This window comes from Theropithecus gelada, chromosome 1 (genome assembly GCF_003255815.1).
Source record: "Theropithecus gelada isolate Dixy chromosome 1, Tgel_1.0, whole genome shotgun sequence".
Lineage (NCBI taxonomy): Eukaryota > Metazoa > Chordata > Mammalia > Primates > Cercopithecidae > Theropithecus > Theropithecus gelada.
This window is the reverse complement of record NC_037668.1, coordinates 195,920,067-195,937,917: the sequence shown is the minus strand read 5'-3', so window position 1 is coordinate 195,937,917 and position 17,851 is coordinate 195,920,067. Positions and strand designations below refer to the sequence as shown.

Sequence of the window (17,851 nt, the reverse complement as noted above, 5' to 3'; positions counted from 1 at the left end):
ACCTAAACCCCACCAATGCCTTAATGCCTTACAGTAGCAACCCTTGCCTGCCCTGTGTTCTTGGAGCTTACAAATGTTTCCCCAATTATAGCTTCCTTGGGATCTCAGAACTCCAGGGGAAAAAACAGACAATGCTCTGTATTCTATCCCATTTCAGAGTTTCCTGAATAGACAGGTTAGCAATTTATCTATTCCTTTGGATCTCCAGGGAGAAGATGATTTATTCATGATGATTCAATGAATACATCTTTTTTTGATAGCATGCTTTGAGGTCTAATAATTACTGACATGTAGAGAATTATTCCAACAATCAAACTTAATTTCATATTACAGTATATGTATTTCTCATCTCCCACGGATAACTGATGCTTCTCTGCATCCTTTACATCTTAGATGGCAAAATGGCATCAATGGGAGTGGCTGCTTAGATAGAGTACTGTGTTGGTGGACATAAAACCCATCTGTGTCAGGTAAAGTTGTATTAATTAGTGATGTCTACCACTGTTGCGAGTTAGAGGAGTGGCATCATTTATGCCAGTAATTTTCAATCTTGTTTCTATCTTGCAATTTTTTTGGTAAGCTTTATTGAGGAAGACTGTCTTGCAGAAATGGATCTTGAAGGCTGGGTGAGAAGCGGAAGTAGTGGCATATTGAAACAGCTAGTGGCAGTCTAGGTTATCTGATAAGAGATAATTCTAGGGAGGCATAGCCCAGAAAGGGGTAGAGAGCTGACTGGGAGAGCAGTAGGATGAGCTAATATCCTGGTAATGTCCATCCTGATCCATGAATATATGGTCATTAATCAATTTATTTATACATAAATGCATTGTTTATAAAGTAGATCTGATTATATGATAATGCATTCATGGATATGTTTTGCCTCCGCTAGGAGGCTTGGGGAGAAAACGGGCAATGTAGGTTTTCTTTATTCTATGTATTCTGTTCCATACATGTACTGTTGAGGGCTTCTGAGGGAGAGGTGTTTAAAATCTAAAGAATTCAGAATATGTATGGCAGATGATTTATCGAAGAAGCTTCAGAGTACTTAGAACCTTCCTGCTCAGGGCAGTCCACACCATCCTTAGACACAGTGTTCATGTGCTACAAAGGACAGAACCGGCCCCTCTAGACAGGGAAGCAACGTCAGAAAGAAGGAATCAGCTCTGACACTAGGCTCATGACTAGAGGAAGACCAAGCTTTCAGGAATGTCTGCTTACTCTGGTAGTGGGAAAGTTGACAATTAAAATACACTCAAAGTATTTCACCTTCAATTCTTTCTTTCCTGCCCACTCCCCAGCACTACCCTCCCACCAAAGTTCAATGGATCTAAAGGTATGTTGTTGTTGAAGAGAAACTGTAAAGCATTTATAATCCTTGGTTATATTCTCAAATTGTCTCATAAAAATGTAGAGCAAAGAATGTGGTAGTTTATATGGCTAAAAAACACCAACTTTGGAATTAGCATGAGTGTGAAACTGGCTCCACCATCAAGTAGCTTAGAAACTTGGGCAGATTACTTAATAGCTCTGAGCCTTTCCCTCATCAGCAAAGTAAGAGTAATAGAAAAATGATTGATGGAGTTGTCATGAGGACTAAATGTGACTAATATTAAATGAACAAATGACACATGAACTAAATAAACTAATAACACAATGCCTAAAGCATACTGACATTCAGTAGGCATTAGTTACAGCTGTGTCACCTAGGGGCTGGGCTAAATTCCCTTCCAATTTATACTCTCTCTTATACCAGGCACAGGGGTGAACAAAAGCTCTAGACCTAAAATTTGGGAGACTAGTTTCAGGTCCTCACTTTGCTTCTGTCCTGCTCCACGGCCTTGAGAAACTAAAACCTCGTGAGTGTCCTTTTCATCAGTTATAAGATAAGACAGGTGAGCTGGATGATACTAAAATTTCCCTCTAGTTTTAAGCAGCCAGTTTTCTCTAATGCTGATCTTATATTCTTCAAGGTGCTCAATCATGCTGACTGACTAACAGTTCACTCCTTGATTTCATGCCCTGCCTTTGTACCTTTGTGTTGACTCAGTGATTACTTTGGCCAACCGGAGAAGGCAGGTTTTTTAAACAGAAAAGTTTCAAAGTAGAGAAGGCCCTACCTGTGTAACACAATGCATGCTTTTTCTTCAAGCAGTGCTCATCATTCCACTTGCCAGGGGCTGACGGACTCTTGATGTAGATCTCCACGCAGTCCTCGTTGTTCCTTTTGTTGTTAGGTTCATTATCAGCCCAGTTTTCAGCCTCTTTAGTGAGAGCCTTTTTGGTTCCCACCCAGGTCCATGTCTTATTGCTCTTTCGGATCCCAATCCAGTAGTAGGTGCTGTAGTAGGGTAGGACCTCATTGAGGTAATCAATTTCCTTTTTATTCTGGATGGCCACTAAGTCTGTGTAGCGATTCTGGCAGTATTTGCGGGAAGTATTCCATGAGTATGCTTTTGTGCTGTAATGATAAGTCCACGCTGCCACTTCTTTCTGGTTTGTTAGTTCTAGAGTAAAGGAGAGTGTGTGCCAGGTTAGCAACTCTCACCAAAAAGAAGCTGTGACCCCAAGTATGCCTCTGCATAGTCAGATGTGTTTCTGACCAGAACATGAATACCCAAAACATGACTAGTTTATGTCTAATGTAGTTGTTTGAAGGAAAAAGAGTGGTTTCCACCTTTTGCTTAAAAGTGTGAATGAAGTCAGAATAGGAAAATGTCATCTTCTGAGGATCCTTGATGTTAAAGATTTGGAATCATAAGATGTCAAAGTTGGGAGGGACCCTGGAAGTCATCTAATTTACTCCTGTCCTTTTATAAAAGAAGGAGACATAAGTAATTTGCCCAAGCTCAGATTAAATGACACAAAAATGTCTTAAGGGCAGACTCTACCTCTTCACGTGGAAAACAACATGCTTTATGACCTGGAGCCTACCAGCTGGTCCAGGCTCATTGCCCACCATATTTACTTTCTCAGAAAAACAGAATTCCTACTTCCTTGAATTTGCACATGTTCTCCCCACTATCCTGGCTGTTCTCTCTTCTTGTGTCTGGTAAACTTTACTCCCCCTACTCTCCATGGCTTTCCCAGATGGACTCTGTGTTCCTTCCTCCAGGCTCGCACAGCACCTCATCCCTGCCTCCATTGCCCTCATTGCCATGTATGGTAATGTCTGTTTCTATGACACAGCCTACATCTGCCAGGTTGTAAATCTCCAATGGTGTTTTGTTTTTAGCTTTGGATCCCTAGCACTGAGCCTAGAGTTTAGCACTTAACAGGCCTTCAATAAATACGTGTTGAATGAGTGAAACACAGTAGGTTTGTGGCAGAGCCCGGGTAGGAAATCAGATATCCTGATCTGCAGTCTTATAGTCGTTCCATTCTTCTTGGCTGTTTCTCTTTTATTAACTACTCTACTTCCTCCATGTCTGCATACTGACTTATTAACATAGGGCTCAAAACAGCCCTTTTTCACAAGTGTTTTTGATACCAAATGAAATAAAGAATGTGCCTTTCAAAAGTATAAAGGTACTACAGCACTGTTACCATAGCCTGTGGGAGTCCACCCGGGGCAGGAGAGGCCAGTTCCCGCATGAAGAGGTGTACAAAGCAAGCAATCAGACCTGGAAATGGGTTTGTTTCCTGTTTATTTAGAGGCTTGTTTCTATCCAACCCTCTTCTCTGCTGCCTGCATGAGGGTTAGTCATGCTTGGACCTCCCTTGCTGACATTTCCAGGACATTGTTTTGCCTTAAAAACTTCATTCTAATATAGCCAGGGCTGCATTATGACTTTCATAGACTTTAGGCAACTTTGCCTATGTAGGCTTCTTTCTCCATGCTAACATATTAAAAATTCTATTTTGCAACTGCACTGATACAAAGATGAATATATCACTATATATTAAAACATTTTCTTTGACTTCAAATAAAATAATTCTAAAAGACATTCAAACATATTTGTGGGTCTCTAAAAATTGTGTGGGTCTGTGTCTACTATGCCTAATGGAGAAATTGGTCCTGGATATATCATTTTAAGTTCTTTGCTGTGCCCTTTCTACCAATCTGATGGTGTTGGATACATTTGTCTTCCAGCAATCGGCACCTGGACAGTTTTCCCATGCCTCAAATCAACTGGCTACAATCCGTAAAGTTCTCACGCATAGCTCTGGGCTCTACCCTAATTACTTGGGACTAAGGAAAAAGTTAGCATCAAGTTTACCAGAGATCAGGGCGCTGAAGCAAAGCAGTCGGGCAATTCCAAAGACCCCTCTCCGGAATCTCTGATACAAGATTGCTTTTTGGCAGCTGGCCTGAAACAAGAAGAGAAAACTTTCTTTTAGTATCCATACACCACCAACATGGCCAAAAATCATTCTAGTTAACAATCATTATGTTGAAGTATAATTGTGCCAATTTCCATTGGAATAGTGGTTCAAGCCTTCTGCTTCCTTCTTGCTTCGCATTGCCCTGCTTCTAAGTTCTACCCTGGATGGACACTGTAGCAAGGCTGGGGACAGAGTTCATTTCTTCATTCATTCAACAAATATTTATTGAGTAGCTTGTGCCACCAATATTTGTATTTTAAGATACATTTTTAATGTGTATGGAAGAAAGCTAAACACATTAATATGGCTGTAATTATTATTATAAAACATTATTATAGAAAGTCACATGAGAACTTCCTGACCCACACAAATAATGTCTAACCTATACTTTGAGGTCCAGAGCATCAACTAATTGTGTTATGCTATGCCATCTATTTTGTATTATTGATCTTTGTTTTATCTTCTTGCTTTTTCATTTCTGCACACATCTACAATACTATTCAATGTTTAATATACATATGTATGTATAGATTTAATATTTCTTAATATATGCAGTAAACTTATTCCCCTTGGATCTATAGCAACTATTATTTCTCATGAACTCTCTTCTGTTGGGCTTTCATCAAATCTATGAATATTTTTAAAATGTTTTTGGGGCCAGGCGCAGTGGCTCATGCCTGTAATCCCAGCACTTTGGGAGGCTGAGGTGGGTGGATCATGAGGTCAGGAGTTCAAGACCAGCATGGCCAACATAGTGAAACCCTGTCTCTACTAAAAGTACATTTTAAAAAAATTAGCCAGATGTGGTGGTGGGTGCCTGTATTCCCAGCTACTCAGGAGGTGGAGGCAGGAGAATCACCTGAACCGGGGAAGTGGAGGTTGCAGTGAGTGGAGATCACACCACTGCACTCCACCCTGGGCGACAGTGCGAGTCTCCTTCTCAAAAAAAAAAAAAAAACTGTCTACTGTACCTATTGGATAAATTGGTCCTGGATATATCAACTGAGTTCTAGTGATGCTTATCTTCTGCGACTTCCTCATGTTGCACTTGAAAATACTGAAGCTTGGAGCATCTAAATAACACATTCAGAATGACAGTAGCAGAGCCTGACTTTGAAACAAGAGCTCTTTCCACTCTACTTCTTTTTTTTTTTTTTTTTTTTTAACCTTCATTAACCTCCAGGCTTCTAAATCCATGCTGCATTGCTGTTGTGGATGGTAAAGTGTGACTTGACTAAGCCTAGCTGCTACATTGGTTCCCCTCCAAAGCCACTCCAACATTACCATCGACATAAAAACAGTGCATTTGCTATGCATTTGCAGTTTTGTCACTATCCCAGTCAGACTGCTACCTAAAATCTCTCCTGTAAAGAAATTCCACATTGCTATAGACCACAATTTGGTCTGTGACAATTTGCTGCGGGGTTATGTATGTGTTCGTGTGTCTAGACCCAGTGATAGATGATGTAGTGTGCATGGAACGGTGTGCAGTTGTGTGCGTGTTCCTGTGTCATGCCCCAGTGACAGATGATGTAGGGTGCATGGGACAGTGTGGCGTTGTGTGTGTGTGTGTGTGTCATGCCCAGTGATGGATGGTGTAGGGTGCATGGGACAGTGTGGGGTTGTGTGTGTGTTCATGTGTCATGCCCACTGATGGATGAGGTAGGGTGCATGGGACAGTGTGGGGTTGTGTGTGTGTGTGTGTGTGTCATGCCACAGTGACGGATGATGTAGGCTGCATGGGACAGTGTGGAGTTGTGTATGTGTGTGTCATGACCCAGTGATGGATGAAGTAGGCTACATGGGATGGTGTGGGGTTGTGTGTGTGCGTGTATCACGCCCCAGTGATGGATGATATAGGGTGCATGGGATGGTGTGGGGTTGTGTGTGTGCGTGTGTGTGTGCGTGTGTGTGTGTGTGTCATGCCCCAGTGATGGATGATGTAGGGTGCATGGGATGGTGTGGGGTTGTGTGTGTATGTACGTGTCATGCCATAGTGATGGATGATGTAGTGTGCATGGGATGGTGTAGGGTTGTGTGTGTGTTCATGTGTCATGCCCAAGCGATGGATGATGTAGGATGCATGGGATGGTGTGCAGTTGTGTGTGTGTGTGTGTCACACCCCAGTGATGGATGATGTAGGGTGCAAGGGATGGTGTGGAGTTGTGTGTGTGTGTCATGCCCCGGTGATGGATGGTTTAGGGTGCATGGGACTGTGTGGGGTTGCGCATGTGCTCGTGTGTCATGTCCTGGTGATGAATGATGTAGGGTGCATGCGATGGTGTTGAGTTGTGTGTGTGTGTGTGTGTGTCACGCCCAGTGATGGGTGATTTAGGGTGCATGGGACAGTGTGGGGTTGTGTGTGTATGTGTGTGTCATGCCCAGTGATGAATGATGTAGGGTGCATGGGACAGTGTGGAGTTGTGTGGTGTGTCACGCCCAGTAATGGATGATGTAGGGTGCATGGGACAGTGTGGGGTTGTATATGTGTGTGTGTGTGTGTGTGTGTGTGTGTGTCATGCCCAGTGATGGATGATGTATGGTGCATGGGACAGTGTGGGGTTGTGTGTGTGTCATGCCCAGTGATGGATGAGGTAGGGTACATGGGACAGTGTGGAGTTGTATGTGTGCGTGTGTGTGTGTGTGTGTCATGCCCAGTGATGGATGATGTATGGTACATGGGAGAGTGTGGGGTTGTGTGTGTGTCACGCCCAGTGATGGATGATGTAGGATGCATGGGACAGTGTGGGGTCGTGTGTGTGCATGTGTTCATGCACTTTTGACTACAGCCTGACCAGATACCAGGCAGAACTCAACTCAAACCAGTTGATATGCAGAGAGCGGAGTTATGTCATAAGCCTAGAACTTTTCATCTGGGAGCTCCTGAATCTTTGCTTTGGTAAATAGGCATATTTTGTGTTCTTATAAGCTGCTGATCTCTGCAGGACCTATGATTAAACACTGAGAGTATCATAACGTTATGATTTATGGTGCTGTTTATTTGCACAAAAAGTAGAGTGACAGATAATCCCTTAGTGCGAAACTAACCACACTGCTTTCTCTGAATTGTATTGTGTCACAAACTGTTCTTACGACCACATTTCAAAGTGCACCATTCCAAATGCTGAAGCAGAAATCTTCAAACCAGGATAAGGCTGACTTCCCAAGGGTTTCACAAGCAAAGAGAATGTTAATTAAATCTATATTCAGATTCTCAACTTTCACATATATACTTTCTTAAAAACAATTTGCCTAAAATACACCTTTCTCCCGCTTTACAAGAGAAACATTATACCTTTTACTAATTTCTTATTTATTCTAGAGCTTTGCCCTTGGATATAAATACATTCGTATGGCCGGGCGCGGTGGCTCAAGCCTGTAATCCCAGCACTTTGGGAGGCCGAGGCGGGCGGATCACGAGGTCAGGAGATCGAGACCATCCTGGCTAACATGGTGAAACCCCGTCTCTACTAAAAATACAAAAAACTAGCCGGGCGTGGTGGCGGGCGCCTGTAGTCCCAGCTACTCGGAGGCTGAGGCAGGAGAATGGCCTAAACCTGGGAGGCGGAGCTTGCAGTGAGCCGAGATCGCGCCACTGCACTCCAGCCTGGGTGACACAGCGCGAGACTCCGTCTCAAAATAAATAAATAAATAAATAAATAAATAAATAAATACATTCGTATGCCAAAGATGATTCAAACTATTGGTATAGGTATTAAGAATTTGAATATTTTAAATGATATTGCAGCAAATCCTTTTTCAAGTATGGTGATTTCCATTTATTTCCTTTCATCAGCTTTGAGGGAGCACTCAAGTTGTCAGCTTTGACTAAATTTTGATATTAAATCACTATGTAATTTGGGGCATATAACTTGGAAGGACTTCAAGGAATTGAGACATTGCTACAATAAAACTTCTAATTCCATTTACTTATTCATATGAATGAAGTTTCTCAGTGTTTAAATCCTTGAAAATGAAATATGGGAATAATATTGATGCTAAACTTGTCGGATTTTGTTGATAAATAATATTCATTTATGGATATATGAACAAATACGAGAAAGCTCCTCCTCTCTTAGAGACCAATCTTCAATAGTAATTTAAATACAAAGGTTTAAATTACTTGTCAAAACTTGTAGTATATTTACCTTAGTTTATTTAATTGTGTACTAAAAGTAGCTGTCATGCTAACTCAATAGAATAGAAAAACATTTTAACACATAGAGACTTATGGTTGTAGAAAATTAAAATTTTATATTATATTTTTATTTTGCAAAGAAGTGCAATAATCAAGAAAATACTTTAAGCTTAAAATGGGTTGTCTTAGGCTAAATAATGTAGAAGTGGGATAGAAATAAGTATTCAAGGAAAGAAAAATGAATAATATAAAATTTATTATTATTAAGAGCCTGCTTATGGTCTTTTAAGTGATGAGGATTGCAGATCACGCTAGTACTTTACTCCATAGTACTTTAAGAAATTATGTAACAATTTTATTTTTAAAGTCTAATTTTTGTAATACATTGGAAAATCCAATCTTCTTTTGCTTTTAAAATTTGGGATTAAAAATTGTAGCTTTCCACTTAGAAAGGTGTAAGAGGTAACGTAGTGTTCCAGGATATTTTTGGAGGTATAGGAGCAAAAATATTGCTGCTGAAGAGCACAATTCTGCAGGCTTCATGAAGGGACCTAAGTGCTTGTCTCTGAACCTGGGCTCTGCCTCTACTCAGGCAGATTGCAGGACAAGTGCAACGATTTTAAATTTAGTGGTACTCTTCCTGTGGAAGTGGTTTTCTCCCTGAACAGAGTATTTCTAGGGATTTCCCTGGCTTTGGAGCCAGCTCACAAGAGTGTGTGGGGCGAGGGAGTCGGCGAGTCTCCTAGTCTCCCATCACAGTGGTCAACTCTACCCGCTGTTTCCTGTTTTGGCTTGTTTGTTTAAACTTTTAAATAAGATGTGGTTTAAACAAAGTTTCCAAAAAGAGATGTTTCCCATTTAACCTGTTTGTTCGTTTGTTTACACTTTTTTAAAGCAAAATTTCGTCAGCAAATTCTGTACCACACGAGACAAAACAGAAAGTGAGAGAGAGCGAGAGAACTTGTTTTAAACATTTTAAAATTTTAGAGGACTGGTACAGTGCTTCCGATAAGGGCGCAACATCTAAGAAAGGAAAATGCAAGTCAGTGTGCATCCCCTGCTTTAATCTGACATAGTTTTCTGTTTCTTTGCATCACCAAATACCAAGATTCACCTCTTATGGTCTCTTGTGGGAGACCATAAAGGTCACTTTCAAGCTAACTTAGCATTTATCTGCTGTTCTGCAGTAAGTCTTCAGACCATGAATGCCTAAGATGGGGCGGCCACCATTCCCCACCGCTGAGACTCAATGAGTGTAAATGATTTGCCCAAGCTTGCTCACCTGAATGTACATGGGGTTAACACAGTAATTCTTATTCTTCCAGGGCTTATGCATTTTCAAAATCTGATAAAAGCCATGGTCAGACTTCTTCAAAACATATGCATACTTGCAGTATTTTAGACAATCTCAGATGGTTCATGACCTACTAAATCTGTCCATGTATAATGGGGCCCGAGTTCAAGATTCTGTGTTAACTGTAAGGCAACTGACAAGGATTTTGTGTGGAGGTGTGGAGAATGGATGATGTTTAAAAATCTTCTTCAAGTAACAATCTTCCTCTAAAACCTGCTTGGGGTGGGCAGGCCTTCTCACACCTGCTCCTACTCTGCATTATAGTCTTCAGGATGCTGCTCTGTCCTGTGTCACTAAGCAAGTTAAGTACCAAAACAAGAGGAAACTCCTCTCTAGAAGCATCCATATGCTCTGCTAGTCTTTGATGTGCTCTGGAAGCCTGGTTCAACTGGAAGTTGCTGGAAAGGAGTCAGAGACTGGGTCATTAGAATAACATCCTGTGCCTCTGTAAGCCTTCATTAAGCACCATGATTATCTTTAATTTTACTTTAATAAAGAACTAGGCTGGGTGGGGTGGCTCAGGCCTGTAATCCCAGCACTGTAGGAGGCCAAGGTGGGCAGATTGCTTGAGGTCAGGAGTTCGAGAACAGCCTGGCAACGTGGTAAAACCTCGTCTCCACTGAAAATGCAAAAATTAGTTGGACATAGTGGCGCATGTCTGTAGTCCCAGCTACTTGCAAGGCTGAGGCAAGAGAATCGCTTGAACCCATAAGGTGGAGGTGGCAGTGAGCCAAGACACTTCAGCCTCGGCGACAGAGTGAGACTCTCAAAAAACAAAACAAAACAAACAAAAAAAACTAATAATGATTGCAGGGTAAAGAAAGAAGCAGAGAGAAAGTGGAATAAGCAAATGCCTTGACCTAACTTTTCATAGAAGGAGGTACCAGAGGCTAGTAGGTGTCCCATGGCTTGCCACGTTTCAGGTGGCTTACAAAGTTGGCAAGAATAGTGCCACAGAAACGAGATGCTGTTCTCTTTGTCTACATTGTAGACTACAGTTTTGTGCTTTTAAGAAGGCAGAATCAAACAATGTCCTTCCCTTAACCCTTTGTCCTCCTGCCCATATCAGCCCGATTTCTCCCCTTCCTCTATAGCTAAACTTTCTTAACTTCCTTGCCTCCCCTTTACTCTCCAGCCCACTGCCCCACCATCCTAGCAAAGTGTTCCTGCAAACTTCATTGCTGACATCCTCATTACCAAACCAAATGAAGACTTTCCACCCTTATCTTCCTTGACCTTTCTGTAGCAATAAATACCACTACTTCCTTTTGCCTAAAATGCTTCCCTTAGCTCTTCTGTTGTTCTTCTGCTCTAATGTTTGAGAAACTTTTCTGAGTCTTCTGAATCTACCTCAATCCTCTGCCTTCCCTTGCAGAGGTAAGGGTTTCTCTAGGTTCCCACTTCCATGGCCCTGTTCTCTTCTCATTCTTCTGCTTTACTGGGAAGTAAAGATGACCTCCTTATGGTCATCTGTTTCCAATGTCCTCTAATCAACATCTCCGTTTCTGAATATTCGCTTGAGCAGAAGGTCCACAATTTAAATGCACAACAAACATGTGAGTATACAACTGAGGAAGCTACTGACAGAGGCTTCTCAAGGGCAAGGACCATTATTCACTCAGGTCTGAATCCCCAGCCATGGTAGGGCACATACTCAATGCTTAACAAACATTTTATGGATAAATGAATGAATGAATAATGGCAGAGGAATGACTGAAAGATAAAAATATGTTAAATAGAAAAATGTTGGAAAAATGCATAATAATTATAACTGAGTGTATTACTTTTACAGTAGTGATAACATCTAAGTGAACAAATAAAATGGTGAAGACGGACATAATTCCAGTCCTCATAGAATGCACATTTTATTGGTAGATATGACAATGAAATAAATACTAATAACTACACAATAGTACTAAGCAAGTAAACATGAAAAATATTAGTAGAATATAGCCATAAGCGCTAGGTAGGAAATGAAACTTATGTGATAGAATGACTGTGTCACTATGTTGGTCAGGAACGTCAGGGAAGACCTCTTTAATGAGATAATGTTTAAGTGGAGAGAAGAATGACCACAAGAAACCAGTCAGTGAGAATCAGGAAGAAGGGCATTAAAGGAAGAAGAAAAAGCTATTTCAAAGGCCTTAAGGTGGAAGCAAACTGCAGTGTGTTCAAAGAACATGAAGACATTAGTGTGGCCAGAATGGAATGAGCAATGGAGAGAAAAATATGAGATGGGGGTAGTGACAGATCACATCGGGCTTTGGGATCCAAAACAAGCGGATGAGATTTTATTCTAAGTGCAATGATAAGCCAAGGGAGGTTGGGCAGGGTGGCTCACACCTGTAATCCTAACACTTGGTGAGGCCAAGGCAGGCAGATCACTTGAGTTCAGGAGTTTAAGACCAGCCTTACCAACATGGAGAAACCCCATCTCCACTAAAAACACAAAAATTAGCCGGGCATGGTGGCACAGGCCTGTAATCCCAGCTACTCAGGAGGCCGAGACAGGAGAATCACTTGAACCGAGGAGACAGAGGTTGCAGTGAGCTGAGATGGCGCTACTGCACTCCAGCCTGCTGAAGATTGGGAGGTCCTCGAGTTTAATTGAAAATGTAGTTTGAAACCAGATCTTGTGGGTCACAAATACCAGTTGGCAGAAGGGCTCTAATTGCAGGGTTCTGAACAGAGAAGTATCATGAACACATGCACTTAATGGTGGTATGATTTTTTTCGGGGGGCTGGGGGATAGGGTCTTGCTCTGTTGCCCAGGATAACATGCAGTGGCATGATCTGGGTTCACTGAAACCTCCACCTCCCAGGCTCAAGTGATCTTCCCAGCTCAGCCTCCTGAGTAACTGGGACTACAGGCATGCATCACCGCACTCGGCTAATTTTTTGTAGAGATAAGGTCTCACTATATTGCCCAGGCTGGCCTGGAGCTCCTGGGCTCAAGCAAAACTCTTTTGTTGGCCTCCAAAAATGCTGAGATTATAGGGGTGAGAGTGGTACGATTTTTTTTTTTTTTTTAATGAGTTAGAATCAGGGAGATTGCACTGCAAAATAAGAGGCTATTGCAATGGTCCAGTGAGAGTTAAAGAGGGACTGGTTTGGTCTGGCATCAGTGGGAATGCAAATGGGGGAGGTGAATATGAGAGTCATGGAGGACGCAGAACTATACAACTTGTTGGTAGCAAAGCCCAGATGTTACAAGCTATTACAGCTAATACATTAGTTCCCTTATGTTTCTGGATGGTGGTTGTGGTAGTGGTGTGGCACAGATACGAGTAGCCCAGCTTAGGAGTGGAAAAAGAAATACAGTGAGAAAAGAGGTTGTCTCTAAGCCAAAGAGCAAATTATGAATATAGACAGGAAGGGACCTAGGACATCAACATTTAGAATCCAAGCATATACTTAATTTAGACTACTAATTGCCATTATTTTGAGTAAAATATTAGCATTAAAAATAAAGTACCATACTTAAATTTTTTAAAAAGTCTATTGGATCGGAGATGAGTTATATCTCTACAAATAGTAAGGATTTGCTCTGCATTTGACTTCATAAAGTTTCAGATTTACTTTTCAATCAGAGAGATTAGACACCTTGAAGACAATATAACGAATGTCATTTATAAAACCACTGTGTACCTACTCTCTAGGGTTAGGTCCAGGGTTTTTTCTAAGCACAGCTTTTTATGTAGTAAGTCATTTTGATTTTCGAGGATTTGATTAATAAGCTTCTACTTAAAGATCTCTGAGGCCGGGCGCGGTGGCTCAAGCCTGTAATCCCAGCACTTTGGGAGGCCGAGACGGGCGGATCACGAGGTCAGGAGATCGAGACCATCTTGGCTAACACGGTGAAACCCCATCTCTACTAAAAATTACAAAAAACTAGCCGGGCGAGGCGGCGGGCGCCTGTAGTCCCAGCTACTCGGGAGGCTGAGGCAGGAGAATGGCGTGAACCCGGGAGGCGGAGCTTGCAGTGAGCCGAGATCCGGCCACAGCACTCCAGCCTGGGTGACAGAGCAAGACTCCGTCTCAAAAAAAAAAAAAAAAAAAAAAAAAAAAAAAAAAAAAAAAAAAAAAAGATCTCTGAAGATGCACATTCTAAGAGCTGGTGGCCAGCCCAGGAGAGTCTGAACTATTTTAGTTGCATTTTGAAAAACAGGTAATGAAAAGAAGAGTAAGGACTAGAAGCCACATAGCTAAGGTGGTTAAAAGGTATAAATGGAAAATAATCCAGACCTGCTCCTTAGCCCACTAAAACTTTTTGTTTTGTTTTGGAGACGAGTCTTGCTCTGTCACCCAGGCTGGAGTGCAGTGGCATGATCTCGGCTCACCGCCACCTCCACCTCCTGGGTTCAAGAGATTGTCCTGCCTCAGCCTCCTGAGTAGCTGGGATTACAGGCGCATGCCAACATGCCCAGCTAATTTTTGTGCGTTTAGTAAAGATGGTGTTTCACCCTGTTGGCCAGGCTGCTCTTGAACTCCCGACTTCAAGTGACCCATGCACCTCAGCCTCCCAAAGTGCTGGGATTACGGGCATGAGCCACTGCGCCCAGCCATAGCCTGCTAAAACTTTGACAAACATCAATGCAATTTAACTAGAAGTTCCCAGTCAGGTGTTACTCCTCTGAGATCTATCTGATTGAAAACACCCCACCAGAAAAACCTTATCCTCATTTTCTCAGGTCCTAAAAGTTAATTAAAGCCACTCTCTGAACTGGAAGCAAAACTTACACTGGCAGTTTGAGGTTTCTGAATCTTTGGGGCCAAATGTGCTCAGAGGGAAAGGAAGAGGTCTTGTCTTTGATATACTAAAAACAATTCCAGGGCTGGGGTCTTAGCACTTCATTGTAGAGCTCAAGCCTAGTTTCAGGGTGCCGACAGAGGGGCTTCTGAACACAGAGCACAGGAGGCAATCGAGAAGGGTTCTGATCCTGGGATCCACACAGAGGTTTGGGAACCTCCTGCGGTTGTCTCTAAAGGTTGGTGTTTATGTGGATGTTTTTGCTTTCATCTGGGAAAGACAAGTTGTAACTTTCATCAAAATCTCAAAGAACTCTATGATCCAATAAGTTCATACCTTTGAAATACAGAAGGATACCAAGGAGAGTAGAAGGAAGAGAGGAAAAACTGCTTATTTAAGTTAACCAATTCAGAAGTATGACATGCAAAAAGATAAGACAAAAGTAACTCATATCCTTATGTCATTGTGGTTCAAACTTAGGACAGGCTCAAACTCCTTCCTCTTCTCTTTATCATACTCTCATTCCTGTTTTCCCCAACATGGAACCCCACATTATAAGTACTTGAAAAGTGTGCTATAGTAAAGCAAAGAAGTGGGATGAATCAGATGTATGCGGTACTTTTTTCTGGAGTCCCACAGAAAGGTGCTCAAAAACAAGAGAGCTGCCTGTTTCCTCCATAGCCACAGACTGCAGGATTTCAGACCCTGGGACTATGTGGGATACTCTTGGAAAGTCTGGGGAAAATTAGAAGTAGCCTAACCATATGCATTTTATCTAGGTGCATATAACATTGCTGAGTTCAAAATGCCTAGCTATCCTTGGATCTTTCCTGAATCCTAAACCCCACCATTCCTAAGATTGTTCTTTTTCTTGTAACAATAATGGCTAACATTTACTAATCACTTACTATGTGTCAGGCTCAGATCTGGATGCTTTTCAGCAAAATCTTATTTAATCCTCATGATAAAACTATAGAGTATTATTACTATATCCATTTTATAAAAGAAGAAACTGAGTCATTAACAAGATTGAGACTTAGGGCAGAAATGGAAACTATGTGTATATTCCAGATCAGTCCCAGAAGATTCATAGGCTCACAGAAAGAAATGGGAGGGATGGGGATGAGAAACTCTTCCATTGTAAGCTTGTCCCAGGGCAGTTGCCCAGTCTTCCATTTATTCCATCATTTATCCCAGACAGAAGTGCAGTCTTGGAAAATGGGGTGACAGGTTTGCCATGATCTACTCTCAGAGAGCCCCCGTAGATTCCAGTAGGAGGAACAGCAGCTGCAGAGCCAGAGGACAGGACCCAGATCCCAACATCATGTAGCCTAACAGTGCAGCTTAGATAAAACACAGCCTTTGTAAGCCACAATGACTTTATTTGTAAAATAGAAATAGCAACCTCAACTCACAAAGATGTTGGGAGGGTCAAAGTGGACAGCAAGTTTCAAAGCACTCACAAAATCTAATAGGCAATTCAACATAAAACTCCATGGCTATTGCTGTTCCTCACTTTCTGAAACTTTACCTGCCTGACTTAGTCCCAAACCACTCCAACTCACTTCAACCACTTCCCATGCAGAAAAAAAAATGAACTCACCATCTCCTCTGCGACTCTGCTGGTTTTCTGCCTTCCGCCCAACCCGGACTTCTTATAGTCTCACTGCCTCCCCTCAGTGTCAGGCTGTTTAGAAAAACAACTTCCTATTCACATTCCAGAAACTCACCACAGCCCTTCCCATGAAGTTAGAATGCTGATAATGCGAGGATGATGTTGGCAGCTTAGAAACAGTGGTTGCCAAGAGGCAAAGGGGTCACCCCCTTCCATGGGAGATGGTCTGGAGACAGGGCAAAGTGAATCACTCCTGTGCTGAGCAACATGGTAACAGTACATACACAAAGGTTTCCTTTGATTATGATATAAGCCCCAATTTAAAGTCGTACATTTGGAAAATATGCTTTGAATTAATCATAATGTGATTTTCCAGTGCCCATTTTCCAGTTGTCGTGAAATGTCAGTGAATGTTTACTATTCCAGCAGCCTTCTGAGGGAAAGGAGCAAAAATAGTAGCACAATAAAAATTAGAGAGAAAAGGAAAAAGCCACTAACGGTTTTCTGGCACTTGGGGAAGTTTACTGGTAAGTTTCAAAATGACGTATTAAATAGACATAGGTCACATGAAAGAAATTCTGCTTCTTATATCAGAAATAAAAAGGTATACAAATAGATACCTTTTTATTTTCCTCTTCCCATGGAATATGTAGGACCAAAAAGCTGTTGGCATAGTAGTTAAGACTTGAGCTATGCTGTTAAACAGCCTGAGACCCATCCTGGCTCCGCCTCTGGCTATCCACTGGGCAAATTACTTAAACTCTCTATGCCTCTGTTTCCTCAACTGTAAAACAGAATAACAAAATTTGTCTCACCGGGTTGTTGTAAAATCAAATGAGTTAATATGTAGAGAGTGATTGAAATGACACCTGGCCCACAATTGACGCTCAACAAATGTTAGCGATTATTACTACTTTTCAGATTAGATCTCAGACAGCAAAATCAAGTATCAAGTATTTAGTATCAAGTCAGAAGGCCATAACTCCTATTTATACTCTCGGAATTCTATTGTGTAGTAGTAGGTATTATTCTTCATTCACTTCATGATGGTTACAGCTTGTAAATAGGCATCTCATGGATAAATTTAAAATGGAATGAAGTAGAAACATTGGAAGAAAGTCTAAAGGTAAAGATGAATTAGGGCATGTGAGGCTGCATTTGCACTTTGGAATTTGGTACCAAGAAGAAGAAATTAATTATATAGTAGAAGTAGAAAAGATTGTGAAGGAGATGCTGTTGAAGGAATGACTGTAGGGGAATAAGGGAAGCTTAGAGAGATGAAAAACTGAGGAACTTCTTGGCAGCATGATGCAGTTCAGAGTCCAGACGCCAGAGTCAGACTGCCTAGCTCCACCACCTACCAGCTGTGTTGGGCGTTACTAATCTCCCTATGACTCAGTTTCCTCAGTGATGTGGTTTTGCTGTGTCTCCACCCAAATCTCATCTTGAATTGTAGCTCCCATAATTCCCACAGGTTGTGGGAGGGACCTGGTAGGAGATAATGGAATCATGGGGGTGGTTCCCTCATACTGTTCTCATGGTAATGAATAAGTCTCACGAGATCTGATGGTTTTATAAGGGGAAACCCCTTTTGTTTGGTTCTCATTTCTCTCTCTTCCCTGCTGTCATGTAAGACGTATCTTTTGCTTTCTGCCATGATTGTGAGGCCTC

The 17,851-nt window shown here is 41.8% G+C and overlaps 1 protein-coding gene across 3 annotated transcripts in view; it reads right to left on the bottom strand.

Moving 5' to 3' along the window:
• The window catches only part of SELP (selectin P), a 42,653-nt gene extending 26,390 nt beyond the window's left edge, over nt 1-16,263 (bottom strand). For all 3 annotated transcript variants that reach the window (XM_025393893.1, XM_025393883.1, XM_025393902.1), the window contains exons 1-3: nt 16,169-16,263; nt 4,218-4,308; nt 2,118-2,504 (exon numbers count right to left, since the gene is read on the bottom strand). In XM_025393893.1, the coding sequence (XP_025249678.1) occupies nt 2,118-2,504; nt 4,218-4,308; nt 16,169-16,171 (481 nt within the window). In that variant the 5' untranslated portion in view covers nt 16,172-16,263. The remainder of the gene's footprint in view (nt 1-2,117; nt 2,505-4,217; nt 4,309-16,168) is intronic.
• Between the last annotated feature and the right edge of the window lie 1,588 nt (nt 16,264-17,851).